At 35.1% G+C, this 27891-nt stretch overlaps 1 protein-coding gene across 9 annotated transcripts in view; it reads right to left on the reverse strand.

Moving 5' to 3' along the window:
* The window catches only part of SLIT2 (slit guidance ligand 2), a 245505-nt gene that overhangs the window by 76856 nt on the left and 140758 nt on the right, over window positions 1-27891 (reverse strand). For all 9 annotated transcript variants that reach the window (XM_015285716.4, XM_025149451.3, XM_025149453.3 and 6 more), the window contains exons 5-9: window positions 23375-23446; window positions 12880-12951; window positions 8907-8978; window positions 6177-6340; window positions 3832-3970 (exon numbers count right to left, since the gene is read on the reverse strand). In XM_015285716.4, coding sequence (XP_015141202.3) covers window positions 3832-3970; window positions 6177-6340; window positions 8907-8978; window positions 12880-12951; window positions 23375-23446 — 519 coding nt within the window. The remainder of the gene's footprint in view (window positions 1-3831; window positions 3971-6176; window positions 6341-8906; window positions 8979-12879; window positions 12952-23374; window positions 23447-27891) is intronic.

A 27891-nucleotide genomic window follows, 5' to 3' on the forward strand; every position in this document is an offset into this window, starting at 1 on the left:
ACTAAAACTGGAGGAGTCTTGGTTCTCAAGTGACCTTAATTTAGTTACAATATATAAATGTAAAATGTTTCTTAAATAATATAATATTGATTAGATTGAGCCTGAAAAGCTTAGGTATTCTTATTTTTAGCAGTGAGTTTATTTATATAATAAATAGAAGAATTAATTTTGCAGAATGGATGTAGCTGGTACAAATGTAATTGTATTAAGCCAGTAAAGATTAAAAGTTACATTTACTGAGATACTGAATTCTTAATTTCCCGCTGAACTTTATTACACCAAAAGGGAGAAAAAGGGGATCATCAGTGGTTTATTCTTCCATTCTCCCTGGCAGCAACTTGGAGATAAGCAGTCCTGCTCCTGACAGCATCTTCCCAAGAGGCACTGGGCAATGTGCTGCCTGGTAACTGACTTCGCATAATGAGAATTGCTACTGTTAGCTCACTGATTTTTGTAAAAACTGAGAATTCAGACAGAATGGTACAACAACATACTCTCCCCAGCATTAATGGGTGAATCCAAGTGCATGAGTCTCAAACAGTGTTTTGGTAACTGGTTTTGCCTCCTTCTGCTGCTGCCATCGCAGAACACTTGTTTGTTTGCAAACCACTTAACTCCCACTGTAAACTCCTTTTCCTCAGCAGTTTAGGCTGTTACACTAGACTCAAGTGACAGAAAGCATGCAGAGCAGCACAACCTGCTGTCTCATATGGTCTCTTTCCACAATGCTACAGAGGCAGTAGCCATCAGCAGAGAATATAACACCTCATGTCTTAAAATGTCATCCCAAAACAGTTGTCCATTAGAAAGATCAAGACAATGCAAAGTCATGGCATCAGTATTATGCTCATCAATATGAGGTATTAAACACAAAGCCTTTCCTCTTACTCTTCTTCAAAGAGATAACACACAGTTTTGACATGCAAAATTTTACTCAATCCAAACTGCAAATATTCAGTACTTAAGTTATTCAGTATTCCATTTAAAGTGTGTTTGGCACACTATTTAAGTCTACATAATTTATCTACTTTCTGAAAAAATAAAAAGAAGAAGACATAAAAGGTGTTTGTGGGCCATCATGTTGCCTGAAGCATGACATGAAATGCTGGTAGTACTCAGCACTGGATTCTGCAGGTACTGCCTATAAACAGATGACGACGATTACAGTTAAAGAGGAGAGAAAGTTGTCCAGAATAAAGAAATTTAAAAGTACTACAGAATTTTCAAATGTTTATGTCAATGAAGTGTGTTTATAAAACCAGAAGACAAAGTTCAGTTGAAAATGCAAAAGTAGTTTGAAAAGCATGGAAAGAAAACTGAAAAGACTGGAGAATATCAGGCCCATGTAAAATAGAACTATAATGCCAATTTTCTTATGTTGTTCACAGGAACCTGATGATGACGGTATTATCACCAAATAAATAATAATTTGGCTGTTAAGGACTGTACCTCCTTCAGAAAACAACAGGGAGCCAGCTTGCTTCTGTTTCCCTCTCTCCCTGACTGAGGAGCTCCTGCCAAAGCATGTGCTTTAAATTGTAATTAAGATGATAAAGCCTTGTGTGTGGGAACTATTTAATGGTGGTGGAAGTACAGTGCTCACCATACCCTTCATGGTTTGCTTGTGCCCAGTGTTCAGCAGCTCCTAAGTATTCTCAATGATACTGTGACAGCATGGTCTCATCTATCCAAAATGTTTATTGGCAGTTTCCACTTAGGCACAAATAAAATAATTTCATATAAAAATAACTGAAAAAAAATATTATTTTATGAGATACAGATATTCTTTCTAATTTAATCATAAAGGGCTGCTATAACAACAGTTGCAGAGTATTTCTTTCAAAATGAAGGTCTTAAAAACTATTTTATGATAATCTAAGATAGAAATATCAGGATCTTTCCATATACTGAAGATAACATGTTAGTGGAGTCTTAGGTTGAAGTTAGTTATTGGAGACTTTCACAGACCAGCTTTAAAAAGTTAAGATACAGTAGAATTCAGTGTTCATAAATGTAATACAGATGGAATAATAAGATTACATCTGTAAACATCTTGTTTCTGACAAAACTGTAACAGCTAAAAAAAAAAAAAGACCTAGGACTCTTCATGGAAATTTCAATGGAGAACATGGTGTAATTTTGATTGGCAGTAAGGAAAGACAGCAGTACAGTGCAGAAGGCAAATGAAGGGAAACTAAAATGGCTCTATATAGTGATGTTTCACTGTCATCTGGAATATTTTATCCAACTCTGGTCATTGCAGGTAAAAAAAAAATTAGAAAACAAGGAGTTTGGAGGAAAAGGAGATTAATTAAGAAATGGAAGGTTTTGGTATTCAGAAAAACAGAGAAGACTTGGTACTTTTAGATGAGAGAAGAGAGGAATGAGGGTGAAATAGAAAATAGAAGGTGGCAGGACAAATTATGAACCTTAATGCATTTTCCATTCCTCCACAAAGTCAAAGAAAATTAACGTCATTTTGAACAACTATATTTAAAGCTAGAAGCCTTGAATTCACTCCCCTTGCTCCCCCCTCAAGCAATGGATTACCTTAAAATAACATGTTGGTTAAGAAAACAGTAGGATTTAAAGTAGATCAAGTGTTTCAAAGAAAAAAAAAAACAAACAATTTTTGTGGAAGATATGTAAATTGTCAAATTTCACTAGTTTTATCACATAAAAGCAACTAGTGGCATACAATACTTATTTGCCAAAATCTCAACTGGTCTTCAACCTATTCACAAGAAAGCAGCAAAGATCAAGTGATTCTCATCAAATAGTCACAATATCTTTTTAATTTTTTCACTGAGTTTATCCCTGCCTTTCAAAGGCCTTTATGTCCTTTATTTTTCATCTTCCTTTTCCTGTACATTTCTTTCCTTACTTTCCACTCAACTGGAAGCACAGTTGGTAAGCACAGCCAACTACTAGTTAGCAGCAGAAGTACAGAGGAGGGTGTTTGAGACACATACCCTACTTACTTCCTGCAATATTTTCCTCTGTGCACAAAAATATACATATGCAAGTAAGAAAGGTCAGCATACAAGTTATTAAATAATGAAGACAGTCTTTGCAGGGTGAAAGGTAGAAGACATGTTTGCTTAGTATGACTGAACTTGGTCAGGTAGGGTCAGCCAGGTCAGTCTTAACAGTAGTAATAATGAGCTGACAAACGTGATTACAGGAAGCCTGCAGGCCCTACTGCACTTTTGCTGTAACTCTGCTTGATTGGGATGCAGTTGCATATTTTATAGCTGCTGCTGTTGTTTATGCCTTGTCACACAACCTTATCAGCATGTTTGCTTCCATTCATGGATATATGGTATTAGCACAATGACTAAACCACAGGTTTCAGTCAAATACCTTATTTTTTCCTTCATAGATTACCCTTCTAGGATGCTATTTTAGCAATACTTGTTATTACAAGGGATAAAGACTGCTGTATTTGTTGCAAAGGTATGGTCCTTGAATAGCGAGTCAATTGAAGAAGGTGACAGTGAGCAACACTGAAGACAAAGGGGTTTACAGTCTGCAGTAGAAAGCTACTTACTTTCAAAAAAGTAAATATTCGTGAATTATTTTAAAACCAACTCGGAATGCAGTTTCAACTATGGGTTGTGAGTAATACATACAGAACTAACTCATAATAGAATATATAGGTCTTAAATATTTTCACACGTCTGTATATTCCTTTTATTTCTGAATTTGAATGTGCATTCCAAAATTCTTACCATATAATAAAGTATGAATTTATACAAATAATAACAATGAATACATAAGACAAACTGTTTTCTGCATATTCATTGAAAGAATGAAAGAAAGATTACATACATTTCAGTAATGGTTTCTGGAAGATTTGTTGGAATTTCAGTAAGGCCTTTCCCACGACAGTCCACAATGTTGTTACTACAGGTGCATGCAGCAGGACAATGCAAGACACTGCAGGATGGAGCCATAAATGATTGGTGACCTGCAAAAGGAAAGACTTCATTCTAAAACTGTACAGAACAGTAGTCCTCAGGAGTAAAATATCATGTTTTATGCTTCGCTGAAAAACATTCTTGCCCATCAATACTTTCAAATTACATTAATTTAAATACCTAATTAATAGCAACATGGTGACACAGTGAGACTACTGTTCTAGATTCTTTGTAAATTCTCAATTTCTTCAGCAACTCATATGCAAAATTATCTGTTAAAGAAAACTGAATGCAGTCCATTTTTTGTGTGTATTTTATTTATTTTGTGGTTTTAAAAACCAAGTATTGATTTGTCTAGTTTTTAAAGTTTTGTGTATCATAAATGAACATTGACAGTAATGAATTTTGACACAGTGTTCTTCTGATAGTTATGTTCTGTTCTGCAAATACTCATTAGCGTTGTTCGTCACTGTATGTATCAGTTACAGAATATTTTGGATTTATGGCCTTTTCATCCAAATACACATTGATACATAAAAGCATTGACTTCACAGCTCCTACTCTCACTTTCTATGTTACTTCAGTGGACTTCTCATTCCCTTAAGTTAGCACTCTTTCTGACTACTCAGGTGGCTAATTTGCATGATTATGTCTTTTTCCAAGCTCTTCTGTTTTATGTTAAACTCAATATTCATAATTACATTTAAGCTTAATAGCTTTTAGTTTGAATAAGTTATAGAAAATAAACAGGAATATCTTATTACATTGTCCTGCAAATAAGCAGATTACACATATTATAATAATACGTAAAACACTCATTATTCCATTGATTTAATGATACTTTATTATTGTTTTGTAATGATAGAAAAGGCACAAAAACATGAGGAAGGAATGAAGACTTTCTTTTTCCTTTCTTTTTTATTAAGGTAAAAAAGCTAGGGACTGTTTTTAAATTCCCATGAAACAAAAAGATTTCTGAACTATGAAACCACAATTTTGTCTCAGATTTCCCTCACTAGATTTAATGCCATATATTAAGATAGAAAGGGTCCACTGATAATGTAAGTAAGATCACTGTGAAGTTCCAGCCAGCGCTATTCGTAGCTACAACTTCAAATAACAACTCAAATATTAAAATTACTTCACTGAAAAGTTAGTCCTGTGAGATAGTAGCTTGCAATATAATAACTTGATTTCATATTAAGGTATGTGTTACAAAAGCACATACAACTGCCAAAACTAATAAATCCATATTATTCCTTTTTGTACTAACAAAGAGAAAATACTTCACCTACATTTATTAAACAAAAATTGAGTGATCCAGGGATAAAACATGGCTATACTCCCTCCTCAAAATCAGCATTATAATGACCAAGTTATAAAACTATACAATTTACAAATAAGATACACGATGTGTTCTTGCTAGGAGACCTTTTGTGAATACATAAATACAGAAGTAATAGTTAGAGTATGGCTAACACCTGCCTTGCTAGGGTGACAGCACCTTAACTGCAATGTCAGAAGCTGCTCAGTAATGACAAAAGATTTTGCTGTGCAGAAAAAACTGTATTCAGAAAACAGATCTTTGTAAATTTTGGCATAATAGCAATGGACATCTGGGCATGCACAGGAAAACAACCAGCAAAAACACCTTTGCTGAACAGAAAGACTGACATTATTTTCCAGATGTTTTTCAATACTTTGAGGAAGCTTAAAACAGTAGTTAGAGATATAAAAGATAAACTTGCCTTCTTCCTCATCTTGGAGACAAGAATATAGGAAAAAATATCAAACAGACAGAATGTGATTAGTAATGAACTGTTAGCCATTTCATCATTTCATATCAGAAAGCAACCTGATGCATTAAAGCATAGCAATATCATTCAAAAGTTTATTTGGAATTTGAAAATACTATTTAAACTGAAACAGAAAAGAAACAGAAACATAACAAAAAAGGAAAAATAACAACCTGTAGAGCTTAAAAAAAAAATCAACAACCCAAATCCTTATTATGAAATGCCTCATGTTCTCAATTGGTGCACCTTTTCATCTCTCTTCCCCATCATTCATAGTTATGAAGGCTATATATTCTATGCCACATTCACAAAAAATTTGTAACGACAGAAGCAGCACCACAGAAGATAAAAATTACTTATAAAAATGATTAGCTTCATTAAAATAATAGTAATTAAAAAAAAAAAAGTCATGCAAATGTTATCAACGTGTGAGAATTAGGTGGCAAAGCGCTGCCCTTACCACTGCAGACGAACTCCCGCTTCTGGACCTCAGCCACGTTATGGCCCCGCAGGTGTGCTGGGCCCATGCACTGAGTGTAGAGGCCTACACGTGGCCGCTGCCGCAGCCAGTCCGACAGCCAGGCCAGGTGGCAGTCACAGTAGAGGTTGTTGGAGTGCAGGCGACTGCATGAGAAGATAGACACCCAGGTTTAAATTGGGGAGAACAAACAGAACAGTAACCTGTCCCTCCTCTTCCCGCCTCCAGCAGCAAACCAGTTTATTAATAAAGATCTTTTGCTGAAAGTCTGGGATTTAAATGCTTATAAACAAAACTATATAAGCAGCAAAATGACCTTTTATTTGTGGTCTAGATCATTACAAAAATAGATGAAGGCTTCTTAAGAAATTAAACTAAATCAAAGAAGTAAATACACAGGAGCTTAAAAGCTGCCAGGGAGGTCTTTAGTCCAGATCTGCACAAATGGTGACTAGACAAAAATGTCTCAAGTGATATAGAACTGTAGCGTCCTACAGTGATAACATGCTGTCAAAAAGGAAGAGTGAATAAAACATTTGGTTTCCAATTAGATACATCTGTAAGTCTCACCATTATTAGTCTCTATAGAAACAGCCTGCAAAATCTGTCTAACAGGTCATATTCATTTTCTGCTAAACAAGACAGAGTAATAACTCAATATAAAACACCTTCTTTCACATCCCTTTCCCGACTTCCTTTCTTTTTGTTTAATCACAGAAAGGGGACTTAGCTGTTTTTGGCTCCTTGGTGCATAAAGGCTAAGCAATGTCTGAAATTAAAAGCTATGCTAAAGCAAGCTATGAAATTAAGAAAGCTGCCTCCTGGATGGCAGGGTCCAATGCAAGACCGTTGTTCCTTGCCAAGTGGCAATAAGCGCTTTGCCATTGATAAAATATCACACAAATGTCTTCACTAAATTAGGTTAATTACTTTTCTCTGGCTCTTACTTTTCCCTGGCTCTTGCATTTTTCTCAAACTACAGAAAAGTACATCAACAGTTATACAAATCCCTACTCAGATCTATCCGTAACAGAATAATGTCAATTTGGTGCTTTTTAGTTCATGTGCTGCTTACTAAATAACTGGAAAGGAAGTACAAGAAAACCACAATTTAAACAAGAAGTCTAACTAATCCATGAAAAGACTAAAGCAACATGAATTGTGTGACAGACCAACAAAATACTTTAATTCATTGGTTGCTTTTTTTTTTTTCATAAATGATTAGAAATTAAAGGCAATGCATTTTCCTGTACTGATTCTTGTGTGAGTGCTTTGCAAACACAGTTCACAATACAGCATACTCATTCAGTACAACCTGTGGCCAGCTGTAGGCAAGAAGACCATTGCAAATCAGAACTAATGCTCCTGAAATTTATACGGTTATACAAGCATATTCTTATGGGATGTTACAGCTATAATCTAGGATTCTGTGTGCCTGCTTTCTTTTGTTTAGAAAATAAATTTTAAAAAAGTGAAATACCTACAAAAGAAATTTAAGTTTAAACAAAATTTGTTAATTTGATTCACTGTAATCTGTGCTTCAGAATACAAACTGGATTTCAAAGTTTGAAAGTGGCACAGATGGACATTAATGTTTTCAGGTCCCAGACACAAGAGAATGAAATGGAATGAAATTCTATTCTCAAAATATAACTGAGGCCACCAAAAGCCAATGCTCAGCACAATTCAAGAGCTCTTGTATTGTTCATGCAAGAGTAGTTATAATTCTGTTATGAAATCAACAGAACTACTCATCTGAATGATGTTATTTCAGTTACAAATGTTAACTCAAGTGACTAGCCCCACTGACTTTATTTCCACTTCACTGGAAAGCCTGTTTGAAAGTGTCTCAGGACTAAACTTTGATAGAGTTTAGCTTTGTTGCTTAACACAATGTACATTTACTATTAGCTGAATATAAACAGAACAAATAACCCCAAATTGTATCTCTTGCACACACACTCTTTTCACTGTGTTTTGTTTTAGAAGCTTCAAGTGTTCTTCTGTGAAAGACATAACCTCTAAAAATGGGGACCTTATTGTAAATGCTGACACAACTTTAATTATAATAGCACTACTGGATGATGCTATAATTTTATGTTACAAAGAATGTTGGAAAGCCAGTTTAGTTTAATTAGGTCTGCTAGCAGTACAGTAATAAAAGCATAAAGATTTACCATTTATCACATCTGACAGCCAATCAAAGATTCTTCCATGTTACTAAATGAAATGTGACCCATTCAATAGCTCAAAGTAAAACAAATTTTTGACTTTCAAAAAACATCAATTTCTTTCTCTATGCAGCTGTAACATATAAAAGAGGATCCCTTCTGTCTCCATCTTTTCTGTAGCAACATGAAGCTTTTCTGTGATCAAACAGAGCACTACGAAACATCCAGTTAGAAAAAGGCCATGAAAAACATTTCCATCACCCTATACTCTGAAGAAACAGAATGAAAACAATGCAACTGCTTCTCTATCTTCTGAGCCACAGGAATTAGCTTTGGGGTTTCACGTTTCAGAATTATCTGCCACACACAAACACACACTTCACACTTACAAACCTCAATATTATTGTTTTGACACAGCTTTTACCTTCTATACATGTATAAGTACTTACAGACCAGTGGCAGAACTTGGTAGAGGGAAAAATGGTTTACTGAACATACTGGGTTCATAACAATGGTAGCCAGTTTCCATGGGAGTACTTACAAAGTTCTGAGTTTGGGCATATGATTGAAACTTGCAACGGACAGTCGAGTAATGTTATTGTTGTTGAGAGTGCTGTGAAGTCAAGAAGAAGCATATTAACATGTTGCCATTATTTATGTCACATTGACAGCATTTTTTTTTATAAGGCATAGTTAATGAAGAGAATGGTGCTCTGCTTCTAGGAATGGCTATGAGGAAAACAAACCCAAACGTTGAGGTCTACTTTGGCTCCGTACTCAATTCCTATTAAAACACAGTGGTTTGACCATTCCATTAATAATTGTAAGTAATCAGAGGCCTTGTTATCCTATGATTTACTCAAAGAGAGGACTGAAACAGAGATTCCACTAATACTGAGAACACCTATGGCATTAAAGCTAAGACTGCCATCCTCATGCAAGGAAATAGTTTCAGAGTATTCCTGGAGAAAAGACCTTGGTTTTAGGGAAGAAGTTTCTCTTTCTAGCTTCTGAGAGCCCATACTTTAAGACAGAGGATGCAAGCTAAAGATCTGCCTGTTATTTTTCTCAAGAATCTTCTGAGAAGTAAACTGCGGTCAGTTCTTCTATGGAACAGTGCTGCTGCAGATGATCCAGGGCAGTATGAACAATAGGTGACCTTCTGCTACACAATGCAAGGAGGCAGGTGTCTTAATGCTCTAGCAAATAATTTATGTTTTGGACAAAATGCGTGGGACCTGAGACATAAACTAGAAATAAATCTTAGCCAATTACTGGCTTGCACAGATTCATCATGCACAGGAAGCGTAGTTTGTAAAGATTATGAAACTTCATGAATGATCCTGCAGTTAACTGTTGTCTTTAGGCTGCAAATAAAATGTGAACAAGCTTGACTTGAGAACAAGGAAACAACTGTCAGAATTTACAGTTTCTACTTAGAGATTACTCACTTGACTACAACAGAGAACGTGCTCTGCATTTTGTAACACAATTATGACATTAATACTTAATAATTCCCACTGTCCTTTTGAAGCAGTAAGTGTTTTACTTTCTTTCTTTACATTTTTAAACCACAAGGTGTAATTTGTGTGCATTTTGAGTAAAGAACTCTGTGATCCTGAAACACAGAAAGGTAAATTCATAGCACCCTGGATCAGGCTATATGACTCCACATTAACCAAATAATTACTGGTGCAGTGTGCTGCATTTTGCATTTCTGTGCTTACTCATTCCACCTCCTATATGTTTTCTTCTGTGCATAAGACATCTCTCCTGTGTGCCCTCAGGGCTACATAAGCAAAGAGATTAATCAATAGAAATAAAAAACTGGGGAGATCATTATTTTTTATCAAAATGGAATAATAATAATAAGCAAAAAAATGTCCAATTGGATGCCTTAATGAATATATGACAGCCAGCAGGCTTTTGCAGGATTTTCTTAATGTTCACATGCTAAATGACAGTTCCCATCACTGTCTTCATGCACGACTTCTTTCAAGGTCTTAAAAATCCTCTCTTTAAATGAAGGGAATGAAAGTAAGTATATATTTCCATAGCCGTCAGCTGTTTAAAGAACATATATCTACAGAAGGTTTTAATTTTAAATTTCATATGTTTTGTGTTTGACTTCATAGAATCAAAGAATGACTTGGGCTAGAAGGGATCTTAGTGATCACCTATTTCTAAACCCTCTTCTATCAGGAGTAGAAGGAGTAGGTGCACACATGAACACACAAGGAATTAACTCATTTTTATAACTGTTGTGATCCAAAATGCTGAATTTCACAGCAAAGCTGTAATCAAAGCAAAACCAAAAGAGTTCACTCAATACTTTTACCTAAAACTGTTACATGCTATTGCAAAGAGTGTGATGATAGAAACATATTTCTTGAATATGGCAGCACGTTACATTACATTATATTTTCTTGTAGTCACAGCTTCCCCAGTTTAACTGATTTTCTCTTAGGAAAAGAAAACTGAAAAACAAAATTTCACGTAAGTCTGCTACTGAATTAACAAGTTGGGAGGATTATATCCATACCTGCTTTCAAACTTCAGAATTGTCTCAATTTAGATGAAGTTTGTATCTTTAACATTAATAGTTTCTAGGATTCTACAATCATTTAGCCAATATGCAAGACGTTACCTTGGTAAATGTTTCAAATTGTGACTAAACGGAGTTTCACACCATGTAAATTTAAAAATTATTTAAAAGCTTCATCATATAATTTGAAGTAGTATAAAAATTCAGTGCTTAGAATAATCAACTCCAAATGAAAACAAAATATGTAGTCTTATACAGTACTCAGTGCATTTATATGATAGTGCGATTTACGCAATTTTCATTATTTAAGCTATATTGGAAAAGAAGTTGCATGAGGTACATACTTTTCAGTAGTGTTCAAAATATCTCAAATAAAATATTTTCTCAACTGTTGTTGCTTATCAAACGTAATTTGAGATAGATTTTTAACTGAATAAAGGTAACAGTCTTTGTAAATTTGATAAGTTCTAACAACCTATTTTTTCAGTAGACAAGTGCTCTAACATTTTTGTTCCCCTCTGCATTAATCGAAATCAGTGTGAAAATTTTACCACCTACTTCAACTGGCATGGATGACCTTTTCAGACTACTAAAACTTGCAAGCATTAAAAACTGCAAATAATATTAGTATTAGCATATACATAAATTTCACATTTCTACATGAAAAATAAGGCTCATATTAAAAAAAACACAATAACCAGACTAAGCCATCACTGGAAAACACTGCTATGCATATGAGCATCAAAGATAAAAAAAACTCCCAGAACATCAGGTTTACCTATAGAAAACCAACAATTCTTCAGATTTACAATTAGGCTCCATATTGAAGCTACAGTATGTTTCACATGGTTTTGTATCAGAAAGTTAACAATAGTTTTGTTATGGTAAGATTATACCATAAAACAAACAAACAAACAAAAAAACACCTATTGCTTTTTAATACAAAACTTTCCTGCCAGTAGCTCCTACATTCTTACATTCATGGATATACAGACATTATCTTAATAAAAAGCTTTTTTATTTGAGAAATCTAGAAGAAAATTACCAAGCTTCCTCCTACCCCACAGGGTGATTCACCAAGCTTAATTCAGACTAACATGCAGTAACCCACCAATATGCAGTCTTTTACTTCCTTTAATGCAACAAACAAACAAACAACAACAAAAAAAAGTGACATTTTCACTGTCAGAGAAAATATTTCAGGAATATGTGCTGCCTTAAATTCTTTGGGAACAGAGACACTTTGTTCATTACCCTGACTGTTTTCAGGCTGGGGGTCACTGATGATAATTTTGTTACCTTTTACCTCACCAAGGACAACAGTGAGGGAAAAGAATACAGAAATATAATTGCAGTAAAAACCTACAGTGGCATAAAATTATATATATATATATATATATATACACACATACATATATATGCATATACAGAAAAATTAAAATGTTTAAAAATCCACAGAACATTGACAGGCTAAACCTCTCAGCACATACAACAGTGTTTGCTAGGCAAGTGCCTTTCTGAAAACACCTAGATTGTCAGATATATTTAGTATATTGTTCCTTAAGTAGAGAGGCTGGACGTTCAAACTGATGCCAGACTGTACAACAAAGGCAATCATGGAAATGTTCAGCACTTCAGCAATGATGTATCATTTACAAAAATAATTGGATTCATTAATACTCCTCTCTCCATTTTAAAAGGAAATATCTATTATTTTCTTACAGTATCTATCATCTGCTTTTTTTTTTTTTTTTTAATTGTTTGTTATGGTTGTCTGGCAGATTAAAGGAGCATCTCTGTCTCCCCTGACATTTTTACCATTATATAGCACATTGCAGTGGATTATTTTAAGACATCTTTTCACCAGACAATTCTGACACCAGACTTGCAGCTCACAGATAAGCTTTTACATTAGTACTCCCCAGATACCGAGCTCTTGCTAAAAGTCAGAGATAGAAGCAGTACTTACAGCACTTCCAGGTCGCGTAGAGCCCTAAATGCCCCATCTTCAATACAGCTGATCTGGTTGTAATCCAGTTGCCTGTTAAACAGATTAGGATGGTATTTGTGAAGGAGCTGAGCGCTGGCAGTGCGTGTGGAGCAAGCCTCCTATGGGTGTGCATGGCCACGCTAACCGAAACACTCTCACAAACATCCTCGTGTGCTTAGGACTGTCACACACCATGCCGGCCTGGATGCTGCCACAGAAATCTCTTTCTGTTCTGAACTGTCTGCGCAAAACAGCAGCTCCAGGAGAGCTCCAGTAAATAATAACTGCACCTTATATTAAATGCCAAAGGAATGCAATTTCATTACATCAAGAAAAGCTATCCATTAAAAGCTCTCAGCGTCATCTTGCTGAAACAATTTCATTAAGGTAAAGGATGGTAAATCACTTAATGTCACACGCATCCCCTCGGTGACCTAACAGAATCCATTTATCAGAGCAGCCCAGCTGCATGTTAATTCCCTGCGCCCTGGCAGCAGCAAGCAAGGGACCACTTTTAGGGGTGCATCTGCCTCAGATGGTTGGTGTAGGGGCAAGGAGGGGGCGTTAACAGCCATCAACTTCTACAGTATTTCCCAATGCAGAAATATTAGCATCCAAGATATTTACATACACAGCTATATCCTTTAATTCTGCTCCAAATCAAACTAGCATTTCTCCTAGAAGCTTCAGCATGTAATTTTCTGCATAGTTTGTGCTCTCTGCAATTGTTTGCAGATAGGATATTGTCACAGAGCTCTTGAATTCTGGACATAAAACTCAGTAATCCATCCCATACATTATTAATCTTTAAGTATTAAGTTATGAAAAATTTACATTCATTTCTCTGAAGAATTCTATTACTTTTTCAATCCATAACATTGATACAGTACATATAGCACAATTTAAAAACAGTATGCTGAAATTAAACACTATGCAAATACAAAATCCCATTGTTTATAAGTTTTTCATATAGATATTGACTATAAATATAATTCCTGTAAATATGTGAGAAAATACAACCTCTCTTCAAGCAATCAAGAGATCTTCAAACCTCATACTTATCAGTAACAGATAATATGTAGGGACATACGTGTGTGAACAATAGCAAGTGAATGAACAAAATACAAACGAACTCTGTCCTTTCTATCTCTAATCATGTATTAGCTACCAGGGCTAATGAGGTGTTTACTAAAGCTTTTTCTGTGATTCTTCTGAACCTACAATAACCTTTTACTTTATTAATAAATCATCACATCCACTGTTGAGTTTAACATACCAACTTATTTAAAGTTTGAATTTCATCCACGTTTTTCATCTGCATTACTACTATGCAGGAATAAAATATTACAACTACAGCACTCTGTGTTTCTGTTTACTGAAAGTTACATTGAAATGGAAACTATAGTTTCCTCAATATGATCTTTAATAATTTTGGTGCAGTGTTACAGCACTAGTGCTGCAGTGTTGGAATATTTAAGCCTACTTACTGAGGCTCTTTTCATTTTACTAATTAATTTCATTTAACAATTAAGTTAATAGACTTTTTATTTTATAGAGGTAAAATATATACAAAGTACAATTCTCTAACCTCTTCAACAATTTATCACAGCTATTTAAATTAGTACAATGTCATGAAATGCTACCCTTGACACAATACAAAAGAGAAATTGTTTCCAGACAAATTGGAAAAATCTTTTAATGCCATTGAATTTGCCTAATGCAGTCTGCAGGTTAATCTGTAAAAGGGTGAGCTGTATGTTTGCCCATATCTTATTATCCTTAGCTGTCAATGTATAAATCAGTGCTGACACAGCTTCTTCTAAATCATCTACATTATACACAAAAGAAAATCTTTTAACAGTAGAGAAAGCACTTGAGCAAATCTTGTCCTACACAAACTGAAAGGCAGATTTCTTCCACTAGCAGCAGCTGTGGTGCACCCGAAAACTTTTGGACTGCTTCCTTCAGTGAATCATCATTACCACTAACTTAGTGAAGGGTGAGTTGTTTTCATTTAAATCCTCTTACCAGAAAGATTTCTTTGTTTGCAATGAACTAATGAATTGGTTAGGGTTTGAGGGAAGGGAATTCTGTGGATGGGAGAGGAGAAATGTTTCCAAGGATCTTTGAAATATACTACCTTCCTTATGCTTTAGACAATCTTCCACCACTTATGCCAATGATATGAAAGGATCAGAAAAACACCATGAATTGGTATAATGTGTATTTTTTAAGCTATGTAAGACTGCTTTGTCTTTGAAGACTGCGTGCTTGCCTTGAACAGCAATTTATGGTATCGGTAGTATATGGTAATTTTGCTATGGTAAAGATATTTGTTGAATACAAATCCAAACAAAAAGGTAGACAATATTTCATAACCAGTGTATCATTCACGTGTAATGTCCTGCTAATGGATATATCGAAGAAGTCTGAATTTTTAGGGTTAGACTGGGAGAGCCAATTGCGTGAAGACTGAAATTGGGTGTAAGCAAGGGAGCAAAGAAATACATACATACGTCTCCAATTTTAAGCTGTCTTGTCATTTATTTTTAGCATAATGACTTCTTAAAACATACATTAAAATATCTACAGTTCTATGAAAAAAGCCTTTCTCATCACTAAGCTATTGACAATAATAATACTAACTTCATTATAGAGAACTTTATTTGCTCTGAGAATTTATTTTCTTCTTTTCTCATGACTAAAATGCCCTGAAAAACAGAAGCTGAACAGACATGAACCAACAGCACTGGCCCATCATCATCCTTCCCCTCTCCTCAATATATCCCACACCTTTTTTCCCTACTATCTCCATGATGGGTGTTTTCTGTGTGGGACTTCTCCATCTCTTTGGAAAAGAGATGCTTCCATACCTTCCTTTCTGCCCTTTCTTCCACAAAGTAGCAGAATACCTTGGGTAGTGTGGATCCTGTAGAGCTCATAAAATGCCAAACAACAGCTGATATAGTCAAAATCTTTCAGACGCTGCAGCATTACCTGGGTATTTCATATCCTTAATATTTACTGCTATATAAAATGTTAATATTCACAGGTAGCAAAGAACATTCAACTAGTAAGTCAGCATGTGTTTTAGAATGTTTATGGACTGGTTTTGCTGGCACACCTAACACTATAGAGACATGTTACTAACCTATATTTTCCTCCCTTTTAGCGTTTGTTTTCTACCAGATAATGACAAATAAAAAGTCCAAAAATAAATCTTATTATGCATAAGAACTTTTCATGACAGAAATTTGAAAACTGCTACCCTCAGAGAGAAAAAATATCTGACCAAGAGAGAAAACCTTCTTTCCTCTTTCACAGAAGCTGAGTTAAAAGTTACAACCATTTCAATCTATGTCTAACATTACCTTCCCATCCCTCAGCACTTGAGAACACTTTGTGTTAAAAGCAGGAGTGGCACCACGCAGCTTTAGCTTCTTCTCTTTTGTTCAGAAATGATTATATTCTACTAATGAATCAAATTAATTGTAAACATTTTTAAGAAGTCATCAGATAAAGTTAGAACCTCTTCTAGATCCCTGTGGTGTCTTTCTCACCAGTAAATATTAATAAATCTTTCTAGTCTTAGCACACTGTACGTTGTATTTCATAACATTATATTTTTCCTTGGGAAAAGAACATAGTGCACAATATTTATCACTGCAGTAGATTTTCTGGAATTAGTCACTATTTTAAGATCTCCTTGAATTTTTTACAATGGAAGTGAGTTATGTTTTCCTATTTCTCAATTCCTCTCTCAATTTCAAGTGGGATCAATAACTTCAGAGGTATTAGTTGAGGACCGTGTAATAGGACCGTGTAAGAATTTATTCTATTTTATCAAACTTCAGAGAACTGTTTGTTTTCTGTGTCTGTTTATTGCTATTATTCTTTCATTGGGAAGTGAAGTGCTTTTATCTACTTGCACTTGCTATTGTAATTTGTTTTGTTCTTTGCTAACTTTTCCTGCAAAACATTTTAGTGTCTGTATATTTTTTTCTAATATACATAATCTAGCAAATGATTAGCCTTTTTCTTTTAACTTGAAATTAATAAGCAAGGCTTAAAAGTACTTCTAAGTAAGACATACATACTATACATACAATAAACTAGAAGAAAAGGGAGAAAAGATTTATTGCTCCATCCTTTCAAAATTACCTATCATTTTAGTTAGCTAAAACCACCAATAATCTCTTGGAGAAAAGTAAAAAAAAAAAAAAAAATTAAGAAATAAAAAATAAGAGAAAACAGGAGAATGGTATGAAAAAGAGGAACACTGAATGAACAATCTGTGATTTCTGTAATGCATTTTAACCAAATAGATGACAAAGAGCCTCAATACCATTATAAATGTGGAGAGCATATATGTTATAAATATGGGGAGCAGAGAAGCCAGGTCATGCACATAACCCATGAAAGTTCTACTAGAATTATTTATTTATTTAAATATTAACTCTAAAATCTTTACCTGGAGAGTTGTTGGTTTTTTTAAAAAAACTGTATTAACAAAGACTTGCAAGAAACTAAGTTCCCAATTCAGTGAATCTTAACTTGAAACTCATCTTTAAAGCCAAATGTTCTTCCTGATTTAAAAACATAATTGACTTTAACATTTCATAAATGATTTATTTATGACGAAAAGGAAACTCATTTTAGCAGGCCAAATTTGAGGTAAGTAATCTGTAATGAAAAATAGCAGCTTTAAAAATGGGACTGAGCTCCCATATTGAAATGGTCTTTTGCTGAAACAATCAGAAAGAACAACTTTTTGCCTGAAGGCCATAAAGTCACTGAGCCTTTTGGCAGCAACAGTTTAAAGAGTGACTAGAAAAGTTGACCTGTGTTTTCCATCATTCCTTCTGTGATACTTTCTGACTTGACCAAAACTTGTAAGTATACACAGAACATACTAATTCCTGTGAAAATCTTTCTAGATGTATACCTGAAACACAGGTGGCTGAACAGACTAGTAGTTGAATTAAGATTCCCACTAAGAGTAAGGGTGAGAAATATGTCAATTCTAAATTCTTAAAAAAATTTCTGAGACAAGTAATGTGTTTGGATTAGCACTCATACAGATAAGCAAACAGCAGACTTCCAGTTGCGGTGTAATTCTGTGTGTAACCAGAAAAGAAATCAGTAACAATACCTTCAGCAGGACTCTATAGCTTCCAGCTGCTAATAACACAGAACTTCAAGAAAAAACCCTGTCATGGCCAGGCAAAATGAATACAAAATGCAGCTATGCTTTTAGTGACAATGCAAGCTTTAAATCTTTCACAGTAGACCCATAAAGGCATCAGAGTAACACCATGTATCATAATATTATTGAAGGTTTTGGACAAAGTTGTGTCTCTCTCTCCACTAATTCTCCAATTTCTCAGCCAGTTCTATCTGTAAAACTACTATGTTCCCCTGTAGCCTTTGTCTTTGGGATAACAGCTACAATGTTCAACAGCATTCTGGACCTAAGATCCACCATGACCATTACCTACGTCCTAACTGTTCAGTTCCCCTTACTTTTCTGACCCAGTAGCCAATGACTCCACAAACTCTTTTCCTTGTAACAGAAGGAAACTGAGGAGAGAACAGCTCCTCTGTAGCTGCCTTTCTCCTTGGGCAAAAATGCCCAAGATGACATCACTATCCCCTGGAACAAGAAAAACAGGCCACAAAATACTTGCAGGAGATACAATGAAACTCTTCCTTACTATTTTATTGTTGGCATCATCTTTAAGGTAAGTGTATTTATCATCACAGTTCTGCCATGATGGTTACTGCTTCCCATCCTCTGCCATGTACTGATTACATAGCAGAAAAGAAAGTTGGAATCTAAGAAAACTCTCTATACTCTATATAGAAATCTCAGAACACAGTTTTATAAGAATCACTAGATGCCAAAATCTGCTTCTCAAAATCTGAAACTACTATTATTATATTTACAACAGTGTTTCACATTTGTCTGATTTTTAAACCTGGTTATTTTAATTCCTTCTAACCAGATCCAAGAAACAATCCATCCAAACTTACAACTAGGGCAGCCAAAGCATTTTCTTAACACCTTAAATTTAAGTAAAATTGCTGAGGTTGGGAGGCTTTCAAATTTAAATCTTCCACAACTAGTGTGAGCACTGTACCACCAGGGAAGATTATGAAACCATCATTAACATGTATATTAAAAATATGTACTTTATTTCCAATTTATATGATAATTTCTATTTGTTTTTTAAAACAGTAGGTGCCCCTGAATCTTCTGAAAAGCCTAACTTTTTGAAGCAAATCATTCTCCTAGAAGAGGTACCAAATTATGAAGTAACTTCGGGAATTAAGTTTCCCTCATTTATTGACACGGTTTTGAAGAACTTGATGCATTAGCAGTAACTGGGCCGCAGTCATGACAGTGAAGTCAGGATGCTGAGAGAAATCATAGAATGGCTTGGGTTGGAAGGGATGTCAAGGATAATCAAGTTTCAACTCCCCTGCCACAGGTAGGGTTGCCAGCTGCTATATCAAGTACTAGATCAGATTGCTCAGGGCCCCATCCAACCTGGCCTTAAACACCTCCAGAAATGGGGCATCCACAACCTTTCTGGGCAACCTATTCCATCACTTCACCACTGTCTTAGTAAAACACTTCCCCATGACATCTAATCTAAATCCCTCTTCCTTTAGTGTAAAACCATTTCCCCTTTGTCCCATCAGTATCTACCCATGTAAAAAGTTGATTTCCCTCATGTTTACAAACTCCCTTAAATACTGGAAGGCCACAATGAGGTCCCAGTGCAGTATTCCTCTTTCCAGACTGAACAAGCCCAGTTTCTTCAACCTGTCTTCACAGGAGAAGTGCTCCAGTCCTTGGATCATCTTCATGGCCATTCTCTGGACACTCTTCAAAAGCTCAACATCTTTCCTGTGTTGTGGGCCCCAGAGTGGAGCAGTAGTCTAGTTCATGAGGGCAGAATAGAGGGGGTCAATCATCTCCCTCACCCTGTTGGCCACCCCTCTTCTGATGGAACCTAGGATACCACCGGCTATCCAGGCTACAAGCGCATACTGCTGGTTCACGTTAATTTTTTCATCTACCAGGATTCCTAAATCCTTCACGGCATGGCTACTCTCAAGGAGCTCTTCTTCCAATTTGCATGCAGATCTGGGATTACCTTGACCCAAATGCAAAACATTGCACTTTGCTTTGTTCAATCTCATTAGGTTCACAAGGGCCCACCTTTCGAGTTTCTAATACCTCTGGATGGCATCCCTTCTTTCTGTTGTATCAGTTGAACCCTGTATGATCGGCATTTGGGGAGATCAGATCTGAGCACTGTGTCTAGACCCAGTACCCCCAGCAGATGCTGACAGATCCTAGTTGGGGTGAGTCCAACCAGGATCAAGATGAAGCAGGTGACATTAGGGTACAGTCTGTGAAAACTGCATTTGTTTAGCCCTAAGAAGAAAAGGTAAAGTGTGTGGGATATTGTAATCGCCTATAAGAGCCTAACAGGAGGGCTTTTTTGTTTTTTGTTTTTTGTTGTTGTTGTTTTGTTTTGTTTTGTTTTTTGTTTGTTTTTTTAATTTGTGATTGGGCTTGTTGCTGAAATTGTAATTTCTCATAATGCCTTGCCCAGATTGTTTCTGTTATCATTTACAGAATATATCTTATAAATATTATTAAGAAGATATCCAGAATGGAACTATGGCCCCACCTCATGGAAACTGGACAGCTGCTTCTGGGAAGTATCAAGAAGACTCTAGAGCTAATAAATGAGAAGGAAATCAAAAGATCCTAGTGGCATTACCAACTTTAGAGTAGGCAACTTTCTTCATGTTTCTGAGTTAACATCTAATTCCTTTTGCTCCATGAAAACTGGAACAACATTCTTTGGAAACCATAAAATCTATTCCAAAATGTTCCAGCTCCTAATTCAAGTGGGGAAATATTAATCTGCAAAACAAAATATATAACCAGCTTGATTTCTGTGATATATGTTAACTACAGCTAATGCTTCGGATGGTTTTAAATGCACTCATAATATCTAATAAAGTGTCCCTGTAATTTAAACTGTAATTCATCTTATGTTCTTAGACAAAATAAAACCTGCATTTCTGTAGTTTTCTAATGAAGGTTTCTTTACTCTTTATATCTTCACCTCTCTCTTCAATATGTTTGGTTAGCATCTTTAACAGTATGCTTACCTATCAGGCAATTAAAGAAGAAACAGTGATATTAGAAGAAATATTGAATGTTGCTTATGACAGTTCTCAGCAAAATAGCTGTGGTTGCCAGTCCCTAGTTTAATCATTCCAAAGATGCTACATGCCTTCATTTTATAGTTTCCTTTGTTTGCAAAGAGATGCCTTCTACATATATTACTCATCCATTGATTTCTTCATGTCTTGGAGAATGAAATAAAAACAGTATATTTCTTGCAATGATCCTTCTTTAAGTGTAATATAAATGGCTAAATGGAAGGCTAGTGTTCAGTACTCTCCATCTTGACTAATTTTCTGGAAATGAATCAAAGCTATTCATTTTCTGAATACCTACTCTAGTTACAAAAATTCCGTGCTGGACTCCAACTGACTTGCCTCATGAACTCCTGTGTCATTCTGATACTCAACACCTACACCTCACACAATACACAGTGAGTGACCAGGAATGAAGGTAGCATTTACAACACAGAGAAATGTGTTTCTCACTGCTTACTGCTGCAGTGGCATCATAAATATTAAAAATCAGATTTCTTTCTTTTTTTGTCTTGCTGGAACCACTAAAAAATGTAATATCTGTAGTTTTCCTGATATCACAATAACCTATGTGTCACAGGTAAGATTTGGATTTTTGTGGCAATTACACGACCTTACAAAACTTTTGTTTGAATTATCTTCCAAAAGATAAAGACTTTAAAGAGCAGATGTACTGTTTTATGCACATTTTCAACATAATTCAGGATCCTTACCATGAACATTATCTTATCTAAAGAATAGAATTCTAACTCAGTTCCTGACTGGAACTATCTCACAATACATACTTATTACGTTCAAATATACTGCCCTACCATTGGAAAACTCTCAATGATTACTTTTATTTTTACACTAAAGTTTCTTTCTGTAGCTGTATCAATTTTCAAATATAAAAGGCTGTGCACAAAAATGCAAGCTTATCCTTGTAGCTATGCCACTTTCCAACCATGAATAATGATGGGACCAGTTCTGAATAGAAACTCATACAATATCTTTTAAACAAAGTAACAAAGCTGCTTTGAGATGTGCTTGCAAGTTTTTGAGCATAATAGATTCAAATATATTAGTTTTTCCACTGAGTCATAAAGAAGCCCACATTTCTAAAAATCAAAGCAAGCAGGACAAATGCATGTCCATTCTGCTAAACTCTTGAACTGATGCCTCCCTGACTGATTCGTGTGCAGTGTTAAGGGCAGAAGAGTGGAGTAGAGTCCATCACAGGATGCCAAAAACACAAAGGACTTCACTCCTGGATATGCAACATCTTGTACAGCAATCATGGAGCACTCAAAGTAGTTCAACTACAAAGTTCTCCAAACTGACAACTACAATTAGTAAGAAGTATTTCAATAAGAATTCCATGAAAACATAAGAACTTAATACTTCCCTATTCTTATTGATGTGAATAAGACAGCAATTACACCTTTTCATGGCTGCATCATAATGGCAGCTCCATGGTCTTTCTTAACCTCAGCAGAATACGTCTCTGTCTTTGCTGGTTGTTTACAAGCAATGAACCCCCAGCTTACAGCTGCAGTTACAACTTTTGAGTGGATGACCTTGTTTCCTACCATAGAAGTTCATGACAATCTTCAGGTCATTCAGATCACTAAACTGCCTCACTACTCTAAACAAAAGTCAAAAAATCATTGCTTTCTTTTGTCTTGAAGCCCATATTTCTTCATACAGAAGCTGTAAGAATTCAGAACTTGCCCATGAACTTTAGGGTCACTATCTCCAGGAAAGTGAGTCTAGCCTTCAGAAAATACTTATTTTGCCACAAAAGAAAACTGTGGGAGAAGAGTAAATACTGAAGTAAGAAAACATATGTGAGCAAACTTGATAATAGCATGATTTTTCTTTCTTTCTTTTATACAGGCAAACAAAACACAGATACCTAGACATGAGGAAGAACAGATTTTTCTACACAAAACAATGTAATGTTTAATGTAGTTTGAATTTCAAATATTAAACTCAGGTTATAATAAGTAAATATTTGCAATGTCTTGTTCTATTCAACTTCATTTAAATGTTTTAGATTTCATAATGGGCAAATTTAGGATGCTTAAGAGAGGTTAAAATATTTTGCCAAAACAAGATTGTTTTTTTGCAAGGATTACTTGAGCTGCTATAAAAGTGCTTAGCAAAAAGATATCTGACAGAACAAAATGAAATTGTATGGACAAAGCATTATCATCAGAGTACATGTAAGAAGAAAGAAAATACTTACAGATTTTTTATGTCTACTGCTCCACGAAATGCCTTCCTGGGTATGGCTTGAATCTGATTTTCACTAAGATCACTATGAAAAAGAAGATTAAATGAAATTTAAAGTCTGCCAAATATATTTCGGTGTATAAGAACAAAAAAAGATAACATCAGCAAACAGTTATTACCATTCAATAAATGTTTCTGATGAAACTTATTACTTTAAGTGATTTGTAATTGAAGAAAAAGAAGTAGCAAAAATACTCAAATTAGTTTATCTTTGTTGCACTACGTAGTCCCCTTTCAAAATAACAGTAATTATGTCAAACCTAAGTAGAAGCATTACACAGTTTAACAATGCAGGCCAAACTGATTTCATTTTTAACTGATTTTAATTTTCAACTCATTCCAAACACCTGACATGAAATCCCGCCTTCTGGAAGCCTCCAGAGATGCATCTACCTACAGGGGGTAAGAAATTAGATGAATTTTGCTTGAGCCTCTGAATGCAATTCAGAAACAAATCAGAAGCATACAGGCTGTATTTTCACTAGAATTCTTACTCAGGTCACAGAGCAGTTCTGTTGTGAATGTCTAGATTTTGTTTTGCTAAAACCAAAACAGGAGCTTCACTCCACAACACCAAGCACTCCAAAGCATGCTCCACAAGCACTCCAGCCTCTAATAGTAATGTTTTCAATTTCTTGTATTTTAGAGACAACTTTTAGATAACCTTTTCTGGGAGACTTTAGGAGAAATATTGCAAAATGGTGCGTAGAAGTAAGATATGTAGCTGAGATGAAATAAATAAGCAGGAATCATTCAGTTGATTAAATAGAATCATGTTTTTGACATATTCTTTCCCTAAAGTGTAATCTAGCATGAGCTCATATTTCCAGTTATTAGAAATCACTCTTGGAGATCTCTTTCAAATTTATGATCTTAAAAGATTGTTTGAGGACTTTATAAAACCCCACACTACCTGACTCCAGCAAAATTTACATCAATATAATACCTTTGAAAATAATTCTGTGTACACTGTCAGCACTTTTGTTTTTTTGGAGGCATTGTCAGTTTAAGGAAAATCACATTCTATTTACTAAATCTTTCACACTTACTGCATATAACTGTACTGCTCTTTCTTGCAAGGTATATTTAAAACTAGATCTAATTTAGCTATCATTAACAGTATGTGGAAAAAGGAGCATCTGTGAGCTATGATTTAATTTTCAGTCCACCTAGGTAATCCGGACAAAGAATATGACTGCACTGCTGACAATAAATTCAAATGTTATGAATGAAAAGCCATCCTTCAGCATACGTTACAGTGACATGATTTAACAACCTACTTCCTTTAAAACATTCTATCACAAATATAGATAGCAAACATCTATGTATATACTTATATTTAATCGACTAAAACATCTTACAAATAAATAAATTGTGTGTAAACTGGTTTAAAACAGTGATTTCTATCATGATCAAGGATGGATTGATAATACAGATATATGTATGTATCCATGTAAACCACTTTCATACTCATAAATACATACTGCAGAAGGTAATGGGTAATGGTGCGTTAAACGTTTTATGACGGTTAATTGATTTTCATCATTCATCATTTCGTACAATTTGAAAAGTTGGAGATGAACAAAATTGAAACACTTGTGTAAATTATTTCAAAAATATGAATGGTCAGAATCATAGAATGGCTTGGGCTCAAAGAGATCTCAGAGACCACACAGCTCCAAACCCCTGCCTTTGGCATATGGCTGCCATCCATCACATAAGGCCGCCCAGGGCCTCACTCAACCTGGCTCTGAGTGCCTCCAGGCGGCCTGTGCCAGTGCCTCACCATTCTCTCTGTGAAAAACTTGCCCATGACATTTAATCTAAATCTCTCCTCCTTTATTTTAAAACCCTTTCCCCTTGTCCATCAGTAGCTGCCTACATAAAAAGTTGATTTGCCTCCTGTTTACAATGTCCCTTTAAACATGAGGTCTCCTCAGAGCCTTCTCTTTCTTTTCGCTACTAAATACACATCACAAGTGCAAATAAGTACCTGTCACAGCTATTAAGCCCAGTTCCTCTGTAAACCATACACTGAAATTGTTTGTGTGTATGCACATGTGAAAGAAAGCCAGATGCATCCACAGCATCATTTTCATGTAGTACAAGGTCATGCAGACTAGTGTTCCCTATTAATTTTAGCAAATTTGAAATGTAAACTACTTAATTGAAAAGAGTGAAAACTTCCTGTGAAAGGCACTTTAAAAAACACCTCTCTAGATGCATCCAACAAGTTAGGCGAAGTCTTTTTCCAAGATAAATTCTTTTTGGAATGCATCTGTTGGGTTGTGAAAAGTTCTTGGAATTGTTTACGTAACAGAAGTTAAATCATTCCTTCATTGCGAAATTCTCTCTTTAAAAAGAAAAATACCATTTTCAACACAAAATCTATGCCTACTTAAAATAGGAAAGTTTTTAGTAATTATTTATTGATTGCTTCAGGTTTTCATCTGCTCAGTTTAAAAAGGTTTTCTTATAAAAACCTTGAGGGGCTTAACCAAACATTTAACTTTTTATTCTTGCATAAATTACATCTGTGTTTCACACTGCATAACCATGACTCAGTAACAAGTTGCTGTGTGGCCTTTTTAAGCTGTTTTAACTCATTCCTCTGCAATTCTTAGACTGGTCACAACAAACGAACAAACAAAACAAAAACAGTGCCACATGTATCACAGGTTGGCTTTTTGGGGAAATGGGACAAAAACTATTTTGTAGATAAAGCTGGACAATTTTGCAGGTCATGTGGTTTCATTGACTTGCCTTTGCAGTTTATATTCTGCAGTAACAAAAAGTGCAGATCTCCTTTTCAGCCTGTTGGGTGTTTTCATGCACTAAGAACTTTGTAAGCTCCGTCTCCCATTTCAAAAAGGAGCGCTTGAGCATGTGTGTACACCAAGAACCATTTATGTTGGCGCTTGCTTTTTGTAAATGAAAGATGCTCTATGAATTTAAACAAAATTGAAGCCATTAAACAACTAAACACACTACTTTTATAAGAACAAATCTAAATTTCTGAAAGGATAGCCATTATCCTGTCTTCACATTTGAAATCAGCAATATGACCAAGATTTTATCCAAGAAACTATTCTTTATAGTTATAGCAGCCCAAGACTTCATATAAAAAACAGCATAGTTATGGAACATCAGAACTTATTCAAAATGTTCTGTATAAAACTTGAGTGAAAGAGTCAAGGTTATCCTATACAGTTTTTGAAAGAAAGCACGACGTTTTATTGAATTCAACTTATGCAGATTCTAGGTGTCCTATGGGCCTCTCCACTAAATTGTCAATGCTGTAAGTCATTTCTAGGGAGATATATTCCAAATTATTAACTCTGAAGCTACTGACCCTTCCAGAAAATTACTGAGTCATAGCTTTGAGGGCTTCACATTCATCATGCACTGGCTTACCACAGAGTCCTCCATCACACAGTCTTCAATATACTGACTCGATCATTTCTGATCAAAAAAATTTTCAGTGCCAGAACAAGTTTTATGTAACTTCAGTATCTTTAAGTGTGAGACATCCTTAAAGGCTCGTTCTCAGGCTCATTTCACCAAGCCAAGAGATGACATGAATACTGGAGTAACTGCCAGATTCTTGTACAAAAATTCACCTGGGCAGGTGGGGCTCTTGTCAGAGAGGACTTACATAAGCATCTGTGCTGCTCTAGGTGTGATTGCACCATCCTGTTGGTAGTGGCTGGTTTCTTTCAGGTATCTTTTGGCTGTGTACGTGTTAAGCATTTTGTTCAGTTTTAATATTCAGGCTGCAACCTCATTTTCTCAAAAACAAAACAAGAAAACAAAATCCGTACACCAAACAAAGCTGAACTAAATGAGGACATACAGAGAATTTACAAGGAAGTCTGAACTTTTGCCCAACTATACTGATTCTTTGAAAAACTCATGTATATTTTTATTTTTCCCAAGAAGGTCAGGTATATGTTTCTAAGTTAGAGATTAAATGTGTTGCATGTAAGTAAAATTATTTTTATTAACATATCACTCCAAACCAAATGATAAAAGCAGAGAGACATTATAATATGTCCAAGATCAGTGAAGAAGTAAGCCCTGGAATTATCATGCTTACATAAAATGTAATTCCCTTTTAAGCAAATCAAGTCAGGCAATTTACATACAATGTATATGGATAATTACACATGCCTCATCTTTTAAAACTATTTCAAAGATTAAGGATTTAAATGTGGTATTCTCAGACAGTAGAAGCTGACTAGTTTGAAATTACACCTCAAAAAATGTAGATTTCTGTTTTTCATAAACTGATGAAACAGGAAAAAAATGTAAAAATGAAAATTAAACTAGTAAACCTCTTAACTCCACCTCCCAAATCATCATTTTCATTTAATGTATTCAGTTAATTATTTTTTTTTCTCCAGAATACATTAGTAAACATGATGCATAATACTTTCTGGAAGTAGCAGGAAGACCTTGCCAAAACCTTGT

Source organism: Gallus gallus, chromosome 4 (genome assembly GCF_016699485.2).
Source record: "Gallus gallus isolate bGalGal1 chromosome 4, bGalGal1.mat.broiler.GRCg7b, whole genome shotgun sequence".
Taxonomy (NCBI): Eukaryota; Metazoa; Chordata; class Aves; order Galliformes; family Phasianidae; genus Gallus; species Gallus gallus.